This window comes from Meles meles, chromosome 5 (assembly GCF_922984935.1).
Source record: "Meles meles chromosome 5, mMelMel3.1 paternal haplotype, whole genome shotgun sequence".
NCBI lineage: Eukaryota > Metazoa > Chordata > Mammalia > Carnivora > Mustelidae > Meles > Meles meles.
In genome coordinates this window covers 2,568,037-2,586,246 of record NC_060070.1, presented here as the reverse complement: position 1 = coordinate 2,586,246, position 18,210 = coordinate 2,568,037, and the positions used below count along the sequence as shown (strand labels likewise).

Sequence of the window (18,210 nt, the reverse complement as noted above, 5' to 3'; positions counted from 1 at the left end):
AAATTTTATCTTCACGCATTAGGATCTACACGTAACGTTTTCGTCAGCCAGCAAACAGCCTACAACAAGCATACAACCATTTAAAGATATTTACTAAAGCGAAACGAGAGAAATCAGAACATTTCTTGTCTAGCATAAAAATAGATATATATATGAATTTGGAAAATCACAGATTTTCTCAAAAAAGCATGGACTCACAAATCCCACACCGTGTCGGTGTGTCGGTGATTTCCGGAAGCCTGTATTTCATAGCCTCCTCCCCAAGGGCTACAGCTCAAAGCAATTTCTCCAGCAAATCCAACAGACGGACGGACAGACTAGTGGCTGCTCGGCCCGGCTCCGGCGGTACAGAGAGGCACAGGCTCGCTGCTCGGAGTCAGCGTGTCTGAGCAGACGTACAAGCGGGCGAGCGCCGGGGCCGCGCGGTGGGGACGGCCTGCTCGTGGGGCAGAGCCTCCGCCGGGGAGCGAGGGGCTCCGCAGAGGGCGCTGGGGGCAGCCGCGGGGCAGAGGCGGGCACCAGGCGCCCCTGCCCATGGGGCGCTCGGAAATGGTTTACATGGTCGACGAAAATGGGAAATGGTGAAAACGGCCAATTTTAAAAATGGCAAATTTTTCTGGGATAGGCATTTTACTCAGATGGAAATTTTTTTAAAGGAAAGACTGTAAAGGCCGCGGGCTCAACGGGAACGTCTCCTAGAACCTCCGCTTTCCGCGACGGTTTCAGTCAGCGCCAGCCTCGTCACCTCTCCTTCCCTGGGCCCCCAACGTCACACACCTGCCACCCGGGGCCTGACCTCCCTGATGTGCCACCGCGCCGGGCGCAGGACAGCACAGCCATCGCCGGGGACGGCCCTCGGGCTGGAGGGAGGGCAGACGCGGACCTGCTCTCCGCACGCAGCCCTGACCCGTGACGCGGACTTGCAGCCTCAGCCTCGCGCCCCAGGGAACAGCTCTGGCCAGCCCCCCGCCCCCCACAGGAGACGCAGGACCGCAGGGACCTCCCTGCAGCAAGGTCAGCCCTGACCCCGGGGCCCCGTGCAAGCGCCCCGTCGCCCCCTTACCTTCCTGAGGAAGAGTTTGTGCAGCTTCCTGTGAGGCAACCGGACCATCGCTCACGCCCAGGAGCCCGGGGCCGGCCTGCGGGTGTCCGCAGTCCGCACCCCTGCAGCTCGACCCCCCCTCCGCCCGCAGCTCCGATGCTCACTTCCCCGCGCCCGCGGCACCCTGGGGTGGGCTGTTCCCGGGGCCTGGCCGGCTCCTAAGTGAAGGGGGAAGGCGGGAGGGGAAACGCCCAGCGCTCGGCAGTCTCTCCTGCTCTCAGGGGAGCTCCCAGACTTTCGCACAACATCCGGCCGAGGCCATCAAAGCTGGGGCTTCACGGGGAAGAAGTGAATGTTCCAAAGTGCCGGCGCGCCACAGGGGGCGGGCGGGGAGCCCCCTCCTTGCAGCCGCCCCGCAGCCCGCCCCCCCCCCCACAGCAGGCCACACCACCCAGCGGGGGAGGGGCACAGAAAAGCGGCGACTTCTTGCTTCAGGTGGCCCAGGGTCCACTAACAGATGGGGGCTCTGCGAGCGCACTGAGTTACCCACTGTCCCGCCCTCCCGCGCACACCTGCCTCCCGCCCGCACGCGCGCTTTCCGTCCTCAGCAGAGTGCTCTTGCCGGCTAACTGGGCGTGGGGCCTCTCTGGGCAACAGAAAAATCTGCTTTGCCTTCCTGGTGACAACAGAACGCCCCATTTCCTGCAGAACAACCAGCCTTTGCGGCCGTCACTAGCCCTGAGCCTTATCTTGCCATACCACAAGTGTGCGAGCCTTCACACAAAACCCGGGAGCAAGGAGCAAGGTCAGGGTGGCTCCTAGAGCCCTGGGGTTTTTAAAGCTTCTTGTGATGGGACACCCGCGGGGCTCAGTCAGTTAAGCCACTGCCTTCAGCTCAGGTCATGATCTCAGGGTCCTGGGATTGAGCCCTGCATCAGGCTCTCTGCTCAGCGGGGAGTCTGCTTCCCCCACCCCCCCGCCTGCCTCTCTGCCTACTTGTGATCTCTCGCTGTCAAATAAATAAATAAAATCTTTTAAAAATAAATAAATAAATAAAGCTTCTTGTGAGTGCTTAATTGGCTTCTCCCCCTAAGATCTAAAGACGCAGCACAGAAAATCCACTGACTTTTGGCTGACAGAGAACAGAAGTCATTGTTTCGGGAGCAGGAGTGGAAATAAGTTGGTATAAAAATGTAGGGCGTGCAGAGAAGGGATCCAAGACAAAGAAGAAATTGAAGATGAAAGGCATAGAAACTGCCCCGACCTAGGATGGCCCCATCTATCTCCTCCCTACACCGAAACACTCTGGGGACGTCGTTCCCAACCAAACAGAACGAGCTGCATCACGGTCCACTCGCAGGCGGTTGTTGTCCCAGGAAATCTGTTCCAACCGAACACCTTTCACTCACTCCACTGTTGCTGGAGAACGTGCGCAAAACGTTCCTTTCCTCGAATGGCAGAACGGACTCGCACACGTTCATCCCTGTGTCCTGTCCGTGCGCACACACACACCCCCCTCAGACTCGTACACGTTCATCCCTGTCCGAGTCCTGTCTGGGCACACACACGCACACACATATCAGTAGTAACGTAAGAGCTTCGGGAAGAGTAATCACAGGTCAGCCCTCCTGAGGCGCATTCTAAGACAGAACTTAACTCATCACACCTCCCGCAGGAAAGACTGCGCTAGGAACCTAGAAATACAGGATTTTCAGAACAGGTGCAACATCGCTTGCACACATCTTTCCCCATGCCGGAGCCACCAACGACGAGCACATTCTGCGCGAACCATCACACCTCTGAGCTTACTCATGTTGAGAATAAAGCGCAGTTTGCTCATAGGCCGGATTATGACAGTCGAGAAAAGTGCCCCCACTTAAAAAAGAAAAAATAGATCTCTGTTCCATTTTGGTGCTGAGAGCTGGCACAGAATACCAACATCGGAAAATTACTAGAAAGCAGTCTCCTCCCTGTCCTCACCAAATTCCTGATCTCTTTGTTCGGGCCCAGATGGTCACTGCACAGGTCGGTCTGGGATTCTCAAAGCCTTGGAAGCTGGAAACACCTTCTAGCTCCATGGCCTTCCCCTAAAAGAGAAGTTCACGCCACGTCGAACCCCCTCCACGGCTTTCGGAGCGTCGAAGAAGGATCACATAAAACACTTTCCTTAAAACCTGGGCTCCTGTGATCCTGGAGATTTCGATTATTTTAATAATCCTTTGCTTTAGTGAAAGAATATTGTATCTAGGCTTGACTGAAACTTGGAATTTTTTACTGAACTTTTGTTGGTGGAGGGAGGGTTGTTGAGGTTCTAATATTATGGCAATTGCAGGGAACACACAGGAAGTTTATTTTCTCTATCTAAAACAGAGGTAAACCCTTGAAAATGAAACTTATCTCATGCAGGGCGGTTCACGGCTCAGGTCACACCGGCATCACCTGGGGGTGGCCATTCGGAGAAAGGACCGTGGACTTGTCTGGGGTCACAGTTTCTCTGATTATTTTCCAGGCAGAACAAAATCAAAGGCTTCAACACCTGCTCCTAAGGGCGTCCCTCTCTGGCCTCCTATAAAAGAAGAAATCCCAAGAGCGGCATAGGAGTCAGCAGCGCCCCAGACATGCTCGGCAGCCCCTGGCTGCCGTGAGGGTGAGGAACTTGTTTCAAGAGGAGGCGCCGAGCCTGCTGCCCTCCCCGGGAATTGGGTCGGCCCAGGCTAACGGCTAACGTGCACCACAGAAAACTCAGGAAGAAGCTCGGCCAGAAAGTCCTCTTTCCTACACCCCATGGTTCGCCCGGGTCATTCGAAAGAGTGTGCTCCCGGCAAGTCTCCCTCCCTGTCTTCACCTGGTGGCGTGTGCCTGAGCACAGAGGGGGCAGGGCGGGAGGGCCGGGGAGCAGAGGGTCTGGACAGTGCGGCCCTCAAATCGTCAGGCTGGTCATACCGTGACCTCAAGGGTCCCAACCACAACTCAACTCCCACTCCATGAAGATGAGGAAGTAGTTCTCAAAGCCTCGGTGCTTTCGAAAACGCATTAGCAAAACAGATCAGGTCTTTAGTCTCCAGCTAAACCCGGGCCACGGTGAGTGCAGTGGCGCCGGCGACCTTCCCTTCCTAATGGAATTTAGTTGCAGGTACACGTGGGCTGGACGTTGCCATGGCGACTGACGAGCAATCGCCTTTCATACCCTGGCAGAGCTCCCTGGCAATCCTGGCGCATTCATCTTCCAAATACTTTTTCAAAAGACATAATCTTGAGCACCAGGGATCCCTGTGTGTTGGCCAGTGCCTTAAAGAGGCTGCTGCGGTCGTCACCGTGGGCACCCGTCCTCACCGGCAGAAAGAAGATGCTTGCACGGTTACGCCCGAGAAACAAACCACCACAGAAAGCATCCGTTCACGTTTCCGTCGGACACGAGCAGGTGGACCGCGGGGCCACAGTGCAGGGTCTTCCCCTGCAAAACCTAGTAGCGGTGCCCCATTTCTCGGGGCCCCGTGGAATCAGACAGACCAGCCCAGGCCTGGCCCAAGACAGCACGACGTGTTCGCCGTGTCCTTCCTTTCCGCGGGCCGGGAAAGAGGACAGGCTGTGGTCACCCATTTGCGCTCTCTCGCAGAGCCGCTGGGTAGAACTGAAGCACCAGACGAGATCGTTATGGGGCAGAGAGGGAAGGAGAGAAAAGGAGGCTCTCCCGGGCAGGAGCAGAGCCTGTCCACGACTCGCAGGTGCGCAGGTCAGGAGGGGGCTGTGCCCGGCCCACGTGGGCGCCAGGAGCTAGAAAATGCCGCGGAAACCCTTCAGCACGAACGGGCAGCTTCTATTCTGGTAATGGGAGGGAAGATATTTCTAGAAGGAATCTGGTGACCAAGGGCGGCAAACCGCTCTACCTTCACAGACGCGTGAGATGTCTGCGCACACGCTCTGTACCTACAGGAGCGCCCGTGTGTGTCCGAGCAGACCAGCAAGAAAAACAAAGTCCTCGAAAGATCCCACCGTTTTGCTCTAACTCCCTGACATCCAGAAGCCCAGCAGGTGACACGGCCTGGGTCAAGGTAACAGTCACCAAGTAGCCAAGTGGGGAAAGGAAAGGACCCTCGCCCAGCCCTAGGGGCCTCTGGTCCGGCCGTTCCCTAACCCCGCCGCAAGGCCCTGCTGCCGGCCGCGAACACGGTGGCACAGAAAGGTCACCCTGTGCTGAGGAAGGAAAGTATCCAAAGGAAGAATCAGGATCGGACGAGTGGTGCTGCTTACTGAGACAGAAGCACAGACAACCCTCCAGTGGAAAACCAGTCGAAGCCCTTGCGGGGCCAACACTGTAAGGACCGTAACGTCTCCAGACGAAGACGTTTGCAAAGGTGTGGAGAGTCCAGGGCTGGGAGAAGCTCGGCATTGCCGGGGCCGCTGTTCCGCAGGTGACGCCGCCCGGCCAGCTCGCTGGGGCAGTGGTTCTCCCGTCTGCGACCGCCTGCGGCCACGTGCACCCACAGTGCCTCCCTGGCTGCTCCCAGCTCTGGCACCTTCCATGGCCGTGGGGCCGTGGGGCTGGTCCCCCGACGCACCCACGGCTCGGGGGCGGGCGCCGGCACATGGGTGCGGAGGCTTAAATAGCTGCACCGTCATAAAGAAATAACGGCTTCGTTTACCTTTAGTAGATCGTGAAAGGTAGCCATAATGTCCTGCAGCTCTTCATTTTTTCTCCCCAGGACCACAGTTTAGAGATCTCGGCCCAAACCTGAGCCTGGGCTGTAAGGGGTCAAGCCGGCATTCATCGAACAACGGAAAGAGCATCCCGGGCGTGGGAAGGGCAGGAGGCCGAGCCTCCCCGTCAGCTTCATGACACGCGGAGCAACTTCCTTCTGGCCTCCTGACCCTCCCTTCCTCCTGGGAAACGCAGGAAGAGTAAAGGAAAAGTCGCCCCGTCAAGTTGCCCGGGGTGGGGGGGGGGGGGTGGCGGGGGCTCGGTGATGAGCGGTCCTTCTGCGGACACCGTCCCCCGCATCTGCCACAGGGACTTTCCTGCTTCTCCAGGTTCACCTGAGGCCGGTGTCTTAGTGGCTATGATGACAAGAGGAGGAAGTCACAAGGAGAATCACACATTCAAACAACAGCTCCCGTTGGGTTGCTTGGGATACAGATCGCAACAGCAACCCCTTTCGGGCTTCCTTTGCTCCGGGACACAGGCTCCTGGAATGGGCCAGGACTCTCTGTCGTCCCTGAGACTTGCAGCCCCACGGAGGAGCTGCTGGGAAGCCCATCGTTCCTGCGCACTGCCCGACCTGTGCACGCAACAGGGCACCCCAGTCCCTCAGCAAGGCCGGGGAAGCGGGACCCCAGAAAGCTGCCAGATGCCGAATGGGGGGTTCGGTGTGTATTTTGTTCAAGTGTGAACCAGAACGAAGTCCGATGCTCTCGAGACGTTAAACCAGCCTGACCAGCACCCAGGTTTCAGATGACCTGTCTGGCCCCCGTAAGGCCCAGGCCCCTCATTCCGTTCCCGCCATGCCCGCTGTGAACATGCAGCCTGGCGGGCAGAGACGCCACGGATTTGCGGAGCGCGCGGCATCTTACCGAGCGGCGTCGTGGGAGAAGCAAAACAGCCATAAAACCACTTCACCCAACCTCGTACTTGTGACGTTACTGCTCAAACCACATGCCGCTCGAAATACTGCAGGAAACCTACTTCATCTAAAATGACCCATTTGAGGCCTAATTCCCAGAAAAGCTTCTGACGAGGACCTGACCTCTGTGCGCGACCAGAGGGCTCCCGCCGCTCCGGGCAGACCCCGGGTCCAGCCCCCACCCCAGGGCCACCTCGTTGGGAGGGCTCTCTCGCCAGGTGACTCCGGCTGATTTGGAGGGCGTGATAGAGCTGGAGGAATAATGCTCATGGAATCCCGTATACGCCGTCCCAGCAGGTCACAGACTCAGAACAGAACATGCCCTCCGTCGTCAGGGGGAGCAGGAGACCGTCCGGCTTCCGCGCGAGGCAGACCCCTGCTGCGCAGAGACGTTACTGCACAGGCCCAGGCGAGTCTGTACTTCACCCAGAACATCAGATCACTGAACTTCACTGTGTGGGAACCCCCTCCCCCACCCGAGGCACGTCCCCATCGGGTCTGCTGCCCCGAGCAGTGACAGAACCCAAGAAGCTGAAAGAACACGTCACACGCGAAGTTCTCCTGAAACGGGAGCTCAGAGTCTCACGGAGAGACGAGCAAGCGTGGCAGCCCTTACCTGCACGGGCGCCGCTGGCTGGGTCTCAGGCAAGGTCGAGTCCCACTTGCCCTGTGGAAGCAGAAAGGAAAGAGAAAGTGCTGTGAGTCGCAGGACGGCACCGGTGGCGAGCCCCTGCGTGGTGAGGACGGGAGACACTCACCAAGCCGGGGAGCTTTTTGCTTCTAAACATTAGCCTCCACATGGTGCTAAAGAGCTACAAGAGTCGCTGATCTTCCAGGAAGCTCGAAGCAACAGCAGAAGAAAGGAACTTGCAAACTTTTGTGCAACTTTACGATTCAGCCAAAGGAAGTGATGATGTTCCCATTACCAACCTCAAAACTCAACCCCAAAAAACAACAACAAAAAACCCCAAAGAGTCACCAGTTTCTAGTCCAGATGCATATTTAATTAGCAGGGGCCATCACTAACGGAGCAGACAGACATCCTAAGGTGACCCGCGGCTCTCGGTTCCCTGGGAGGCAGTCATTCCGGCTACGGGACCGCGAGGGCTTGGGGTCTGAGCGCACACGAGTGCTCAGCTGGCAACAGCCCAGCCGGGTTCCATCGTGCGGAGCCAGAACCCCACTTCCAGCATCCCCGCCTCACCCCACGCTGCGCTCGGGCTAGAGTGAGTCCGAGCAGCCCACAGAGCTACTTAGCAAAGTGCTTTAGGAATTTGGAAACAGAAGCCAGGCCGGTTGTGTTTCTGCACCCCCAAGCCCCGGCTCTCAGTTTCCCTTTTCTGTGTCCTCCCCTCCTCTCCCTTCCGTTCCCTGCTCCCTGGCTCATATCTGCCGCAAAATAAGGGGTGGAAGGAAACCAAACGTTAAACGAATCTCCTGCAGCCCTCACGGGCGATCGTGGCTCATGACCACACAGGGACCCGCGCCCCGTCACGGACCACAGAGAGGCCCAAGGCATCCATCACAAGAGAACTCTGTGTCGCTGGCCGTGAACTTGCTCGGCTTCACCCTACACCGCCACCGCCTTCCCACTCACCTGCCAGCCCACCTGCCACAGCCTCGGTTTCCCCATACCCCTGCCTCTCCGTGGTCGGCGCATGCTAGAAACATCTGAAGCTTTTTTTTTTTTTTTTTTTTTTAGGATTTTATTTATGTTAGAGACAAGAACAAGAATGGGAGAGAGAGTGGGGAGGGCACAGGGAATCTCAAGCAGATTCCAAGCCCAGTGCAGAGCCCCACACGGGGCTCAACCCCACGACCCTGAGATCACACGCTGAGCTGAAACCACGAGTCAGTCGCTTGACCGATGCCCCCCAGGCTCCCTGAAACACCTGCATCTCAGCGCACTCCCGGACGACCTCTGTCAGCCGTGCAGGGACAGAATCCTGCTGCGTCAGAGCCGACCGTGCTTCTGGGTGCTGCTAACGTGGGGTCAAGGTTGAGGTCCTTGCTCTCCTGTCCCTGCGTCCCTGTTTCCTCTCCCCCAGCTGGACGGGGAGTGTTCAATAGCACCCACGCTCGTACGGCACTGGGCCTGCAGAGGGCACGGTGGCAAATGCCGTGGGTCTCCTCCCCGCAGCCTGTCCCCCTTCACGGAGAAGGCACCTTCCCTTCCACGGGGAGTCAGTCCCGTGAAGTCCAGGACAGCGTGAGCCTGCCGGGATCACCCATCGCCCAGGCAGGGCCGTGACTTGGGCCTGGTCGCTGTCCGGGCACAGTGTCTGCTCTGAGACGGCACGAACCCCGCGACAGGTGAGGCCTGCGCAGGGCTCCAGGAGAGCCACGGCCCGGGCCGTCCCGGCGGCGGCTTCGCAGACGCTCTGAGCCTGGAGTCTGTGCTTGTCGAGCCTGGGAAGGGCGCCTGCCTGGGCGTGGAGGCACAGTCGGTGTTAGGGCCTCGCATGCAAACCCCCAGAAGCCCTATCTTTTCCCAGCAGGGGCCGATAAGTCACCACCGTGCTCACGCACTCTGATGTGGTTTCTGCAACCTGAAAAAGAGCGTGAGGTCTACCGCAGTATCAACGCCGCGTCGGCGCGTCCCCAAAGCGCCATAGAATCACGCATTCACCCGCTGTCCGACCCAAGCCCAGGACCGACCCAGCAACGGCTCACCTTCTACGGGGGGGGCCGTAGCACACACGGTACCCCTGCCCGGGCTGGCGTGAGGCCCCGAGGCTGTGAGTACCGAGTGTCCAACGTTTGGGGGATCTCCCTGGAAACTCGAGATGCTGAATTCGCATGTTCTCTTGGTCACAGTCATGGAGTCTCCTGCCCCTTCATTTTCTGGGTCCCCCACTTCACCGTAGGAGTCAGCGAAGTAAGTGGGGGCATCAGGTCAAACAGAAGTGAAATGCTGGTCTACTAACCATCCGGCAGGTGCACACACCCCCCCCCCAACCGCAGACCCCTTCAGGTCCCTTCCTCCCAACTCTTCTCCATTCCCTCGACTCCATCGTCAGCCGCCGGCTCAGCTCCTGAGCCAAATGCGGGGGGCAGGGAGCAGAGGGCTTTCAACTCCAAAAGGGCTGACCTACCCCATTTCAATCCAGGATGAGCGGAGAGGACGTCCCTGCGGGTCCCACCTTCCTCCCTCGGAGCACCGGTGATTACGGCAGGCAGGGAAGGAGACAGAAGGCAGGTGGAGGGGAGAGAGGGGCAAGCCGCAAGGATGCCAGTGCGGGTCCATCGCTAGAGGGGTCGGGCCCGTCCTCTGTCTTCTGTTACCCCCCGTGACTGCGTTCTTGTCAAAACGCACCGAGCGCAAGTTCAGAGCATCGCGGTCGTCTCCCCAGGGAAAAGCTAGAGGGCGAGGGTATGATTCAGCTCACACACACACAGAGTCCAGGTGTGTTCCACGAACAGGAAACTCCTCAGACTTGTTAAAATAAACGACGGGGCAAATACGCTGGTACTTTGTGAACTTGGAAGAAAATATCAGAAATATCTAGACAAAGTGTCAATAACCATCCAGGAAAAAAACAGGACTTGAATATTCTTGGAAAGCTCTAGAAAGCAATGACATGCTACAGAACAAGTGAGCGGTCCCCACTGCAGTGCTGACGGCGCTTGGACTTCCTAGTCTGGATGTCCGAGCGTCAGGTGACTCGGTGGGTGTGTAGAGACTGAGCTTCCAGGGGGGAGAGGGGACAGCCCAACCCCATAATGCACAGGGGTCTGGCTTGCTCCCGGGGTGCCTGTTTCCTAGACAACGGAGTGCCCTGCAGACTTTGTGCACCGTCCTCCAAAGCCACGCTTGGCCAGGCACGCAGGCGATGGAATGAATGCGCACCATCCTTCTCCCAGGGAAACCAGCACCTGGGATGCTGACACTTCGAGCCCTGGTTTTCCTGGAATGTTGCTGTGGCTTTAAGTTGCTGCCCGAGCCCGGGGCTGACTGTGTGGTCTCGGGACAGGCTGGGGCTCCCCGCACAGACAGCAGGTGCAGAGGCAGCGAGGGCAGGGCTCAGGCTCCTGACCGTCTCCCGCCACCAGTCGAGGGGCAGATGACTTAGCTGTGGCCTCGGTTTCCCCGTTTGCACAGCTGGGGCAGCACCTGGCCTCTGGGAAGTTGGGAGAAAGGAGCAACAGGCTTTGGACACGGGGCATGCAGCAGCCTGTCCCTGTCGGCCACATTGCAGGAAGGCGCTCCCCAAATCCGAGTGGCTCAGTGGGCCTCAGAGACATCCGCCCCTCGAATGCTGGCATCGTGTTTCGGGTCTGGGATCGCTTGGAAGTTGACCCCAGGGGTGCCGGGCGAGATCTAACCGCGCAGTTTCTGGCTGGGGTCCCACCTCTTGCGGAGGGTCAGCACCGCCACAGACGAACAGCAGATGGCGCCAGAGAGCCGCCGCCGCGGAGCACGGCTTCCCGGGGAGGTGAGCTTGGTGGGGCCGAATCCTGTTTCCTAACGAACTGGGCCGTAAATCAGTGTTGAGTCTGTTGCTCTGGAACGTTCAGAAGTTCCCCAAATGTCTAATCGAAGACGTCGGGTCTATGCACCCTTTTCTCTGCGGCACTGATTTAAATATCTGTGATGGGACGGGGCTCCGCACACCAACCCCCCACCCCACACGCAGGCCCCCCGCTGTTTGAGTCCATGTGTCCGAGGCCCACCGTCCTCCCCCCACCGTCCTCACCAAGCCCGGCGCGCCTCCTCCTCCCCACGCGCACTGGGACGGCCGCTGTGCATCCCCCCGCCCGGGCTCCGCAGCCAGAGGGGACGGCGCTGACCCGGCGACCTCACCGATGTGCTCCCCCAGGGACCAGGGACCAAGCACCAAGGTCCCACAGAGCCCGAACGGTCAGGGCTGTTCTCCCGAACCCCGCATCCCTTCCTCTGCTGGGGGCCGAAAGCCCCAGTGACCCTCGCTGTGTCTGGGTAGCTACTCCCCCAGGGTCGTGGAGGCGCCGTGACCGCACCCACGGGGAAGTCCGCCCCGGCCAGCCACGGTGGTCCTGGCCTGGGCCGGAGTCTTTCCAGAGGAACCGAGCCAAGAGGCCGTGTGCCTAGTCCCAGCGGGAGAAGGTTCCGGATTGTGGCTCCGTGCTCCTTCCCCTCCCCGGGGTCAGGGGTCAGCCCCGTGGTAAAACAGACGGGGCCGCTCGGAGCACGTGCACTTCCGGCAAACGGCAGGGACACCCAGTGACCAGGACGTCACCGCGCACACTTAGAGACGCGGGAAAATGTCCCTCGATGAGCAGCCCGCATGGCAGGAAGGAGGGGGAACCCACCGGGACTGAAGGACACGGGCCACGGGCTGGACCCCACCCACTGCGGCCCACAGCTTCTGCCGTCTTTGAAGGCTGATTCTTTAAAAACATTTTTCTAGGGGCGCCTGGGTGGCTCAGTGGATTAAGCCGCTGCCTTCGGCTCAGGTCATGATCTCAGGGTCCTGGGATCGAGTCCCATATCCGGCTCCTGCCTCTCTGCCTACTTGTGATCTCTCTCTCTGTCAAATAATAAAATCTTTAAAAAAAAAAAAAAACAAAAAACATTTTTCTAATCGAGGCGAATTTCACGTAAGATAAAATGAACCATTTCGGGAGGAGCAGCGTCAGGAAGCTCATTGTCACTGTTGTGCCTTCGGGCCACCGGCTGCTCCCAAATACTTTCGTCGCCCACCAGGGATCCCTGAGGAGTCCATGCCCGCACCCCTGCAGCCCTCCTCCCCCAGACCTGCAGCCTCCCTGCACGTCCCACTTCGGAGCAGCTTCACCTAAACCCAACCAGACCACGGAAGGCTTGGGCGTCCGGCTTCCCTCCCGCAGCGTCGCGTTTCTGAGGCTCGGCCGGTGGCAGCACACACGGTCCCTCGTTCCTTTCACGGCTGAGCGGCGCTCCGCGGCAGGGGCCTCGGCTCCTCACTCAGCCCGACACCGCCGTGGCTCCGAGCTGCCAGAGCCTGCAGGGGCGTCCCGGTTTTGCCCAGGTGGGCCTGGGTCTCGCCGTGGGGTGGCGAGTTTCAGTAACAGGGTTCAGGAACCGCCAGATTGTTCCAGGGCTGGGAAGCCACTTTATCGTCCCACCGGCAACGTCCCCGAGCTCCTCACTCAGAACTTGTTACTTGGCATTTTCTTTTCTCCTCCTCCTCCTCCTCCTCCTCCTTCTTCTTCTGGTCATTTTAGTGGGGGTGAAATGGAGCCTCGTTGTGGGTCTGACCTGCGTTTCCCTAATGGTCAGCGACACTGAGCATCCTTCCTTGTGCTTTTGGTCACTTGCGTGGGTTCCTTGGAGGAATGTCCGTCCACGTCCTCTGCCCTTTTCCAATCGGGTTGTTTGTCATTTTGCTGCTGGTGGCGGGTTTTCACACTCGCGCAGGTACAGGAAAGGAGAGGAGAGCCTGGCCCCGTGAGTGAGGGGCAGGTGCGGAGCCGGCCGTGGGAAGCTGCGACACTCGGCCGGCCTGGGGAGGGGCAGCTGGGACAGCAGTCCCCTGGGCGGATGAGACTCAGGAAACTCACCTCACGTGGCCTGGGCTCCGGTAAAACATATTTTTTTCAGTCATCCCGATCATTGAACATGCTGGCCCCGTGCCCCCATGAGTCCGGGTGGATTTATCGTCACATGAGGGTCACGCTGAGTTCCACACGGACGCCGCCCCACGCCGGGAATCCCCCTGAGCCGCCGCAGACCCAGCAGGGCGCCCCGTGGACCGACGCCGTCCGCAGCCAGGCTGCCAGGGATCCGTGCGGAGGGGGCGAGGCTCCAAAGCGACCTTCAGCCCCGAGTCTCGGAACCTGAGATGTGGCGGGAGGAGAAGCCAACAGAGCCAGAGAAGGGCCCAGCCGCACCACAGGCTTCCTACCACGGCAGGCGGCTCTGAACAGAACACGAAATCACGGTTTCAAACTCAGAAGACACGTGGCAGAAGTAAACGTGGATGCTCACGGCGTCAGAGACCGTCCTACCCTCCGTGGAATGGGAGCCAACCGGCGGACGGCTTACTCCCGCGGATCAGACAGGGTGACGGCCACCGAAGGGACAGTCATACGCACAAGTCAGTAGAGCTTTTGTCCACCAGCAGGAAACCATCCGAAGAGACGACGTTCAAAATTGCAAAAAGGAGGAGGAGGAAGAAAGACAAGAAAGGGAAAAAAAGAGAACCTGTGAAGGATAGAGTATATCGAACAGGAGTGTGTAAGTTTATGGAAAATATGAAAAACTTTATTGAAAGAAATAAAAGAAAACCAAAGTAAGTAAGGATAAATGTCCCATTCCGGAAGGAAATCTTAATTCGAGGAGGGGGAGGATGGGGAGGAGAAGAAGTCGTCACTTTTCCCGAATCAATCTAAACATTTTATGCAATGACCATCATCAACCCAAGCAGGAATCCGTTTTCCTGGGATTCAAGTCCAAGAGTGAGGGCTGAGAAGCAGCCAACACTGTTCTGAAGACGGGCACGCAGGAGACACATGCGACCGGACGGGTGTCAGCCCCTTGGCAGCGCCGGAGGGATCACCTCCGTGCGAGGAGCACAACAGAGCCCAGAGCCATCCCCACACGCGAGAGCTCAGAGAAGGACAGACCGGACGCTGAGGGACGGACGAGGGGTTCCAGCCAAGTGGCGGACCAGCCTCCTACTGCGGACAAAAATAGATGCAAGACCAAGATGGGAAAAAGCTAAACTACAGAACTGTTGAAAGGACATTCAGGAATTGTATTTTTACTTGAACTATTAAAGGATTTTTCGAACAAGTCAAAAATCCACACATTATCTTTTTAAAAATCAATAGATTTGGCTACGTGTAAATAAGAAATACTTTGCATGGCAAAAGACGCCACAAGGCCGAAACAGGCCCCAGACCGGAAGGACATACTCATAACCCGGACGTCTGGAAAAGAATCAGCACCAGAGACACATCAAGGCTAACGCATAAAGTAGAGAGAGGCAGAGGGGGCTTTCATCCTCCTCAGATCAGCAAATTCTTCGCTCCTAAAAATAGCGGAATTGGGGCATCTGGGCAGCGCTATCCGACTCTTGATCTCGGCTCAGGTCGTGATCCCTGGGCCCTGAGATCGAGCCCCGCATCAGGCGTGGAGTCTGCCCAAAATTCTCTTTCCCTCTTGGTCTGCCCCAGCCCCTGAAAATAAACAAAAACAAGCCTTTAAAAAAGTAGCCGAAGAGGCCAAACTGCGTTTCAGGGAGTCGTGAGCATCCGGAAAAAGGACGTGACTCGCCAAAGGGAGAGTGAAGGAGTCCAGCCCGTTTGGAGACGGACATGTCCATCCCACGTCAGTCCCGGAAGCGCACGCACCTTACGGCCGCCGATGTCACTTGTAAGTACCTACACGGAGAAACAGACTCTAGAGCACGTTCAGGGGAAGGCACAGGCTCTCCACGGAGCACGGCTTACAGGAACAGAAACGGGAAATGCCCGAACTTGGTCCTCGGTGGGAAGTGGAAGAACGGGAGGAAACGTTAGGCGTGAATAAAGCTCAGAAACAGCATCAAGAGCTTTTGAAAATAAGTTTCAAGAGGGCCTACGGCCTGTGATCCCATCCACGTGAAGAGTGAGAACACACGCACCGTTTATAGGTACGGACTGACGCGGGCTGAACTGTGTCCCTCAAAAATTCACATGTTGAAGCCAAACGCCCACCACCTCAACGAGCGACCCTCCTGGAGAAGCGTCTTCACGGAGGCGATCGGGTTAAGGGGGGTGATGTGTGTCATGGGCCCCGATCCGACAGGACCGGTGTCCTTGTAAGGAAAGGAGATCGGGATGCAGGAGCACACAGACCACCGTGGTGCAGGCGCTGCCGTGGGCAAGCCAAGCAGGGAAGACAGCGGTGAGCCTGCCCACCCCGGGGCCGCCGACGTCCAGCCTCCGGAACTGTGGAGCTTGTCACAGCAGCGCCAGCCGACGAGCACAGCCATCGAGGCCTCGTGCCTTTGTGGGCCAGCCCGGAAGAGCCAGGGAACCAGTTCCGAAGTCCGCTGAGCCTTCAAACCATGGCAGCCATTGAACCTGAGATATGAGCCGAGTCCAGACATGGGAGACACTCCGGGGCTCTTTCAGGGGGCCCTTACTCTGCCACTTACGGTCTTCGTCTACACCCGTGGAACACGGGTGCCTAGCCCGGAGACCCAGGCTGCCCGGAGCCCCCTTGACACGGCTTTGCAAATCAGCCGGGCTGGGTCACACAGACGGATCCGGGGGTGCGTGTGGCCGTCACAGTCCAAGGAATTGAATCATTACCACTCAGGTGTGTCGCGTGACTCTGCTAGACTCGAAACTCCTGTCCTCGAACCATTCTGAAGCACTGAGGTCCTCTCCCAGCACCCGAGGACCAGCAGTTCGCTCTAAAGAAACAGCACCGCAAGGCGGCTCAGCGCTCACCTCCCCGCAGACCCTCGGGCTGTTTCGCGCCTCCCTCTCTGGCTGCACTGGGGAGCGCCAGGCCTTCGGAAAGTTGATCAGCCCCGGGTGTGGAGCAGACACACACCCACACCCCAGAGCATGAAGCAAGGGCACCTTTGACCCTGAACGACGCCCACCCCCACGTTGTTGAGAACTACACGTACCTGGGACTCCCCCCAGTGTCAACCGCTACTATACCCCCCGGCTTCCCCGTAACCAACGGCGGTAACACATAATCCATGCTACGCCGTGGCTGCGTTCTTACCAGAGTAAGCGAGAGAAGAGAAAACCATCTCCAGAACGTGCTTAAGACCAAGTCGGGTCCTTACCAACGACTCTCCCGGAGACACTAGAAACGAGTTTCATTTCATTCCTAATTATCCATGACTGCCCGTGCCTTTCAGGACAAGACAATATTAGTGGGAGAGGCTTGTCCCCACCACTTGGCACATGTTGTTTGACCTTACACGGAAGCAGGCGCACCCGGGAAGTCCCTGCACTCGCTGGGGTTCGCCGGGCATGTGGTGGACGGCCCGGGAGCCATCAGCCGGCCGGGCAGACCCGGCGTGGACGTGGTATCCTGGGATTCAGCATAGAGCTGAGCTGTGAGCCAGAAGCTCAGAGGAAACCACCCGAGAGGCAGATCCTGGAGTTGGCTCAGAGGTTCCAGGGGCCCGCTCTCCCCGGGAGCCAGCATGCGGGGCCCTGGGTCCTCACCTCAGCACTACCGACCTCTGTTGGCGGGGAGGGAGACCTGTTTGTGCACGGTGCTGAGCAGCACCCCTGGGCTCCAGGGCCAAGAGAAACCTCTGTCCCAGTTACAACCACCAAAACCATCTCTGCACATGGCCGGTGTCCCCAAGGCTGTGAGATCACCCGGCTGCGTCTTCAGGAGCAAGACTCCAGCCCGCTGGGGGTCCTGGCAGGTTCGGAGACGGAGGAACTGGGTGCGGCCGAGACACACATGCACGCACGAGACCGGGAAACACGGCCGCAGCTGTGCCCGCGGAGGGGCTCAGAAGCCCCAGTAGTCAGACTGTAGCTCAGCTAGAGCCCCGGGAGGAAGCATGACTTCACTCTGAGGCCCAGGGAGCTGGGCCAACCTCCCTAAACCCTCCTGAGCACGGGTGGGGCTCCTTGGCCCCCAACGCACAGCTGAGAGGCACCTAGCTCCAGGGAGGGAGGACCGTCCCCTTCCCAGCTCAGCCCTGTGACCACACACACATTTATAAACGTTTTCATAAGTTCTAATTAATTTTCGATTTGCTCAGCAGAGTGCTTCATCCTCTGCCCCAGATGGAACACGGAGACCCCTGCCCCAGGGATGGTGCTCAGCCCTGGCCGATGATAGGCCTTCGGTCTCCAGGAAAATTAGCAGATGTCCACCCGGCCTGGCCATCGGACAGGGGCTGGCCCTGCGGCAGCCTGGACGTCACGCGAAGGCTACACCCACTCCGGCTTCCCCTCGGTGCCTTTGAGTAAAGCAAACGGCCCTCTGTGCTACGGTGGCCACATCCCCCAGTGGACGGCCTTCGGGGGGAGACTGAGGCTCCCCAGGAAGGAGGAGCTTCTCCTCAAGGAGGCCCGAGACCACAGCACCGTCCAGCAGCCTGCCCTCCCTCGGTCAGGCTGACCAGCGCCCCGGACCACGGGGGCCGGTCCCTGACGGTACATCCCACCCCTGTGTGACACATGCACCCCTGTCCACACCTGCACACTGGTGCACGCGCACACACCTGTCCACACCTGCACACCTGTGCACACCTGCACACCTGTGCACGTGCACACACCTGTCCACACCTGCACACCTGTCCACACCTGCATGCCCATACCTGTGCATACACCTGTCCACACCTGCCCACCTCTGCACACCTGCACACCTGTGCACGCGCATGCACCTGTCCACACCTGTGCACCTGTCCACACCTGCACACCTGTGCACGCGCACACACCTGTCCACACCTGCACACCTGTGCACACCTGCATGCCCATACCTGTGCATACACCTGTCCACACCTGCACACCTGTCCACACCTGCACACCTGTGCACACGCATGCACCTGTCCACACCTGCACACCTGTGCACACCTGCATGCCCATACCTGTGCATACACCTCTCCACACCTG

At 58.6% G+C, this 18,210-nt stretch overlaps 1 protein-coding gene across 2 annotated transcripts in view; it reads right to left on the bottom strand.

Moving 5' to 3' along the window:
• RPS6KA2 (ribosomal protein S6 kinase A2) overlaps window positions 1–18,210 on the bottom strand; it is a 308,891-nt gene that overhangs the window by 255,249 nt on the left and 35,432 nt on the right. Inside the window, exons 1-2 of one of the 2 annotated variants that reach the window (XM_046005545.1) lie at window positions 7,419–7,481; window positions 7,277–7,327 (exon numbers count right to left, since the gene is read on the bottom strand). In XM_046005545.1, the coding sequence (XP_045861501.1) occupies window positions 7,277–7,327; window positions 7,419–7,460 (93 nt within the window). In that variant the 5' untranslated portion in view covers window positions 7,461–7,481. Of the gene's footprint in view, window positions 1–7,276; window positions 7,328–7,418; window positions 7,482–18,210 lie in introns of those variants that run through there. The other variant, XM_046005543.1, reaches the window with a different exon arrangement.